Source organism: Oncorhynchus keta, chromosome 17 (genome assembly GCF_023373465.1).
Source record: "Oncorhynchus keta strain PuntledgeMale-10-30-2019 chromosome 17, Oket_V2, whole genome shotgun sequence".
Classification (NCBI taxonomy): Eukaryota; Metazoa; Chordata; class Actinopteri; order Salmoniformes; family Salmonidae; genus Oncorhynchus; species Oncorhynchus keta.
The window spans coordinates 11,089,051-11,095,278 of record NC_068437.1 but is presented as its reverse complement, the minus strand read 5'-3'; the positions used below and the strand labels follow the sequence as shown (position 1 = coordinate 11,095,278).

At 41.8% G+C, this 6,228-nt stretch overlaps 1 protein-coding gene across 2 annotated transcripts in view; it reads left to right on the top strand.

The window, feature by feature from the left end:
* Positions 1–645: 645 nt before the first annotated feature.
* Positions 646–6,228, top strand: part of zgc:113516 (uncharacterized protein LOC541449 homolog) — a 42,355-nt gene continuing 36,772 nt past the window's right edge. Inside the window, exons 1-2 of one of the 2 annotated variants that reach the window (XM_035790618.2) lie at positions 646–1,133; positions 5,773–6,035. In XM_035790618.2, the coding sequence (XP_035646511.1) occupies positions 993–1,133; positions 5,773–6,035 (404 nt within the window). In that variant the 5' untranslated portion in view covers positions 646–992. Of the gene's footprint in view, positions 1,134–1,598; positions 1,741–5,772; positions 6,036–6,228 lie in introns of those variants that run through there. The other variant, XM_052465458.1, reaches the window with a different exon arrangement.

Genomic DNA, 6,228 nt, shown 5'->3' with positions numbered 1-6,228 from the left:
CCTGACTGAGTCTAATACCAACACGTTTTAAGCAGACCACCATAGTCCCTGTGCCCAAGAACACTAAGGTAACCTGTCTAAATGATTACTGACCCGTAGCACCCTGTAGCACTCACTGTAGCCATGAAGTGCTTTGAAAGGCTGGTCCTGGCTAACATCAACACCATTATCCCAGAAACCCTAGACCCACTCCAATTTGCATTCTGCCCCAACAGATCTACAGATGATGCTATCTCTATTGCACTCCACAATGCCCTTTCCCACCTGGACAAGAGGAACACCTATGTGAGAACGCTATTCATTGACTACAGCTCAGCGTTCAACACCATAGTGCCCTCAAAGCAAATTTTTTATTTTTTATTTACTCAGACAGTTCCCTTGGTAAAACGTCTTTGCAATTACCCCAGCCAACTCTATCAAAAATCTTCTTCACCCATCGCACACAATCTGCAGCACATTAGTGATTTCCGCCTGCAGTCAAAGGTACATGTTCTAGACAGGCGGCCTCACAAATTGTTAACATTTAGCCCATATCTATAGTATGTTTTAGCTTTGGTTGTGACTAGTGTCTGTGAGTTTGATGGTTAATGTGTAACCCCCACAAACTAACTGAACCTGGATTCGTGGAGATGTGCTTTGATAAGCCAGCTGGTGTTGCGTGCTGAGTCACTGGACACACGACTGGACAAATAGGTGACAAGTTAGCTCACATAATGACAGTTTGACTGGGCCCACACCACCGCAAGACAACGCTGTGTCTGAACACTGTCTGAAAAGCGCATGTTGGACTGAGAATATATCACTTTTACATCACTTGGTTGAACGACACTCAACTTGGGACTTACTACTACTAGTTGGTCGGAACACCGCTCAACTTGGTCTGGCTACCAGTCAACGTGGTCTAAAAACGACTTAACCAGCTTGGGCTGACTTCCTCCGACCAAGTTTCCGACCCTGACCCATCTTGAGTAGTAACCCTGTTTCAGGGGGTCATGGATGGTGGCTCTAAATGCACGAGGGGTCAGCTCCTGCACCTGGATGTGTGTGTGGATGAGCAGAAGCCTCGCGGCGGTGTCCTAGAGCTCCTCGGGAGACTGAGGCCCCAGTGGAAGCCACAGGACATCAAGATGAAGGTAAGTGAAGGTATCAAATTGTCACATCAGTATGCCAATGGGCAAAACTGGTTGAAATGACGTTGTAATGCTGTCATTTCAACTAGTTTTGCCCATTTGAATGTAAGCGAGAAGAATTAGTATTCTGAGAAGTGAGTAGTATTAACCCCTAGTTTTGTTCTCGTGCGCATCAGTTTCAATGAAAAAACATTCCCCTCAAACAGACAGCTCAGAGGTAACAACCTCAGCAATAAGGTCATAGAAAACCATAGGAATCACGTAGAACGTCTGTCCTCAGCTAACAAAGATTCTCTTAAGGTCTCCATTCGTGTGTGCAAACAGTGGGGCAATCTCCCAGAGAAATAGGATCTATGTTTGTCAAGGTCACAGTGGAGCGGGACTGACCTCTCAATCTAGAACAGGTCTAGTTTAAGCACACAGAGAGATGAACGCTATAACCCCCAGATTTCTCCCTCAAGCCCTCTCAATCACTACTGTGTCTCTGTTGGTGGGGACTCTGTGCAAAAAATATGAAACCAAAAATATACACTCTTGGTTCATAAAGACGAAGCTGTTCGGAAACGAAGGAAAAGTGGATATATAGACATCTCTGAGAAATTCTCAAAAAGTAGGTAGCATAGCCTCTCAAACTCTCTGGGTTGAATTGAACCTTTTCTGTCTGGCTCAAATGTCTTTGCTCTGTCAATCTCAACTCCTAGACAGACATGGTTCAACATAATTCAGAGGCCAAGTTGAATAGATATGAGTCAGAATGAATTAGGGAGAGAGACTTTTCAGTCAGTTGGATAGAGAAGTGATCCTCCGCCGAGCTTAGACCAAGACATGTAGTTTCACTGACTGGGTTGTTTTCATTAGACATGAAACCGAATAAAACATCCTGAAACCGGGAGGGACTACCTAGACTTAAATGACTTTTTCCGTGGCAAAGATGGAAGAATTCTTACAGCACTCCAATTCATCCAATTCATTTACTGGTTCTCATACCTCTTTGCGACTACATTTGCGATTGCTATCCAACGAAAGGCAGATTCTCGCTAGAATACATGTCCACACAAACAATTTGTAAATGCATGGTCCTTCATGTTCAAGAATAGGTTACGGGTTTGCTAACTTTGTCCCACATACCACCCCGGTTTGATGACAAAAGCCTGTCGCATTTTATTACAATAGCCTATCTTGTGTTAGCTGTGGCATGTTTGTTCAAATGGATCTCAATCCAGCGCTATGAATACTTCATCAAATGTCAAGGTGACCATGTTTGTTCTCTGCCACTCTCGATGAAACATTGTGTTAGATGCAGTCCCTTCGGGGTTGGAGGAGCCCTTGGAGGACAGTGGGAGTGAGAGAACGCTGAGCAGGCAGTGAATGGAAACAAACATGCATTGATGTGCATGTGGAGGGTCTGATATTGCTTACCATGACCACATCATAAACACTGAACATTTTCCAGTCGGTGCTCAGTAATGAAAGTGGCCTGTATGATTTGTCCTTGAAATTGTCCCACTCAGTTACATAATACACTGGAGTGACTATAAATGCTTACAAGCAGGATGTTTTAATGTTTCATTTTAATAGTTCCTCAAATTAATGGGATATTTCACTCAAATTACAAAATGACATATTAGTTTCCTTACCCTGTAAGCAGTCTATGGACAATGTAAGACAGCAGTCAATGCTATGGTTTTGTTTATCTGGCCACTCTCTACAGGTAATTTGTATTTATTTTATTTTTATTTACCTTTGTTTTACAAGGCAAGGCAGTTAAGAACAAATTTGTGATGGTAATGGTATGGAATTTTAGTGAACCATCCCTTTAATGAGTAGGACCATACCCCTCTCACTCCCTGGACGAGTCTCCACCTGCTTTGAATAAGAGACGGGATTGTCTCTCTTTGGTTAATCATGGGCTCAATCATCATAACATTGTTATTCTTATTGTAGTGTAAAGTTGGAGGTCATAAACTATTGTGACCTGGCAAAATATCATAACTTTAAAGACAGTATGAATGCTGGCCCAATTGAAGTGTTATGCGATAACTTTAAACAGGAACTTATGACTTGATGTTAGGACACGTGTTATATTTCATGTTTTAGTTTGTTACGGAACAGTATTTGCCCTCGTGGAACAATCCACAGCACTGCAAACCTCTACTTCTTTTCATTTTTAATAACCTGTTGAATCTAGGTGTCATTTTTTTTATTTTTGGAAAAATAACGTTCCCAACGTAAACAGGCTATTTTTCTGGACCAGAAAATAGAATATGCATATAATTGACAGCTTAGGATAGAAAACACTCAAATGTTTCCAAAACTGTAAAGATATTGTCTGTTAGTATAACAGAACTGATATTGCAGGCAAAAGAATGAGAAAAATCCAATCAGGAACGCTGCGGTTTCTAAATAAGAGTCCCTTCCTATGCTTCCCTATTGAGCAGTGAATGGGATATCAACGGGATTTCTTTTTCTATGGCGTTCTTAATGTGTCTAGTATCACAAGACATAGTTTCAGGCTTTTATTTTGAAAAATGAGCCTGAACGAAAACATTGCGTCAGTGTCCACCTGATGGCTCTTTGTGTATTTCTCGCCCAAAAGACTGAGGTAGCTATTTTTCCAGTCTACATGAAAAAAGCTCTGTTCCGGTTGATATATTATCAAATAGATATTTGAAAGACACCTTGAGGATTGATTATAAACAACGTTTGCCATGTTTCTGTCGATATTATGGAGCATTGTCGCAATTTCCGGTCGTTTTCTCAGCCAAACGTGAAGAACTAACGGAGCTATTTTTGGCTACAAAAAAAAAAAAAATTCTTGAAAAAAGGAACATTTGCTAACTGGAAGTCTCGTGAGTGAAAACATCCGAAGCTCATCAAGGGTAAACGATTTAATTTGATTGCTTTTCTGATTTTCGTGAACAGATTGCCTGCCGCTAGCTAGGCATAATGCTATGCTAGGCTATCGATAAACTTACACAAATGCTTGTCTTGCTTTGGCTGTAAAGCATATGTTCAAAATCTGAGATGACAGGGTGATTAACAAAAGGCTAAGCTGTGTTTGAATATATTTCACTTGTGATTTCATGAATATGAATATTTTCTCGTAATATTTTTTGTCCGTTGCGTTATGCTACTTAGTGTCAGTTGATGACAATTCTCCCGGATCCGGGATGGGTAGTTACATGCAGTTTGGACCTTTGTTTGGATTTATTCTGATCTTTTTGTGTGCTTTTCTCCTCTTTCCTCATTAATATTTTTTGACATTTTTGGACTGTTGAGGAACAGAGATTATGAGTCCACAGGCCTTTTACCCTAAGCATACAAAACATCATTGAATGTCATGCCCTGACCTTAGTATTTATTGTTTTCTTTATTATTTTGGTTAGGTCAGGGTGTGACAAGGGTGAGATATGTGTTTTTGTACTGTCTAGGGGTTTTGTATGTTTATGGGGTTGTTTACTATCTAGGTGTTTTGTATGTCTATGGTTGCTTAGATTGGTTCTCAATCAGAGGCAGCTGTTTATCGTTGTCTCTGATTGGGAACCATATTTAGGCAGCCATATTCTTTGGGTAATTCGTGGGTTACTGTCTGTCTAGTTGCCTGTGTCTGCACTAGTATTATATACCTTCTTGTTTGGTTGTTTTGTATAGTTTGTCAAGTGTTCTTTGTCTTCATTAAAATGTATGTATTCATCTTACGCTGCGCCTTGGTCTACTCCATTAAATGAACGTGACAGTAAAAGTGATATAATCTGATTTAAAACAGGAGGAGTGGGAGACACTCAAACAAATCGATACAGTTACATATTAGGATATAATTGTTTACAATAAATTGTATCGTTTCGACAATCTCGCAATATTATTGTTTGGGATTAGTTGACTGTACCTGCACCAAAACTCCAGTATTTTTTCTTCATAGCTTGTTCTCCATCTTCTTTTTAAAAGGGAGATAATTTGCTTTCAGCAGTTTTATTTCCATGACTGATCAAAACTTGTTTTCTCATGGCTCTCTCTTGTCCCTCTGCATCAGACGTATATGGTGAGCAATATGTTTGGAACATCGAATCGTAGTATAATCACAGTATCAAATTGCAATACAAACATAATCGTGAAAATCACAATACATATTGTTTCGGCATCTTATATAATGTCGTGAGGTCCCTGGAAATTCCCAGCCCTAGAAAACAGGTATACACATGGGTGGGCAGTGACATCGCAGCTGAGCTTGCGCTGTTAGTGAAACCTCAGAGCAGAGAACTTACAGCTCACGAGAGGGTTAATATGAGGATGAGAATCAAGATCGTTACTGGGCCTCCCGAGTGGCGCAGGGGTCTAAAGGTTCCACTAGAGATCCTGATTCGAGTCCAGCCTCTGTCGCAGCCCGGAGCGTCGTCCGGGGCCGGCTGCGGCGCACAATTGGCCCAGCGTCATCCGGGTTCGGGGAGGGTTTGGCCGGCAGAGATGTTCTTGTCCCATCGCGCATTAGAGACTCGGCTCTCAACCTTCGCCTCTCTCGAGTCCGTAAGGGAGATGCAGCGATGGAACAAGACTGTAACTACCAATTGGGGAGAAAAAGGGGTCAAAAATGGAAAAGATTGTTACCGCTATCGACACTATCCTGATATTGTTGTGTTGTGTTCAGGTGTTCACAGAGGGCATCACCAACCAGCTGATGGGCTGCTTCGTGGGCTCGCTCCAAGAGTCAGGGGCCGTGCTGGTGCGTGTGTACGGGAGGATGACAGAGCTCTATGTGGACCGGGAGAGAGAGGTGGAGATGTTCCAGATACTCCACACTCACAACTGCGGCCCGCAGATCTACTGCAGCTTCCGGAACGGCATCTGCTACGAGTTTGTGAGGGGGACCGTGTTGGACGACACACTGCTCACACAACCTGCCATCTATAGGTATCTGTGAAAAGCTCTAAATGTCTCACACATACATTTACAGTACAGATTTGAAGAACACCATTTTTTTGTTAAATCCTCAAGGATTTCATCATGACGCCTATAGTGACTTTCAAACAATTACAGAGTTTAATGGCTGTAATAGGAGAGAACTGAGGCTAGATCAACAACATTGTAGTTCCTCCACAATATT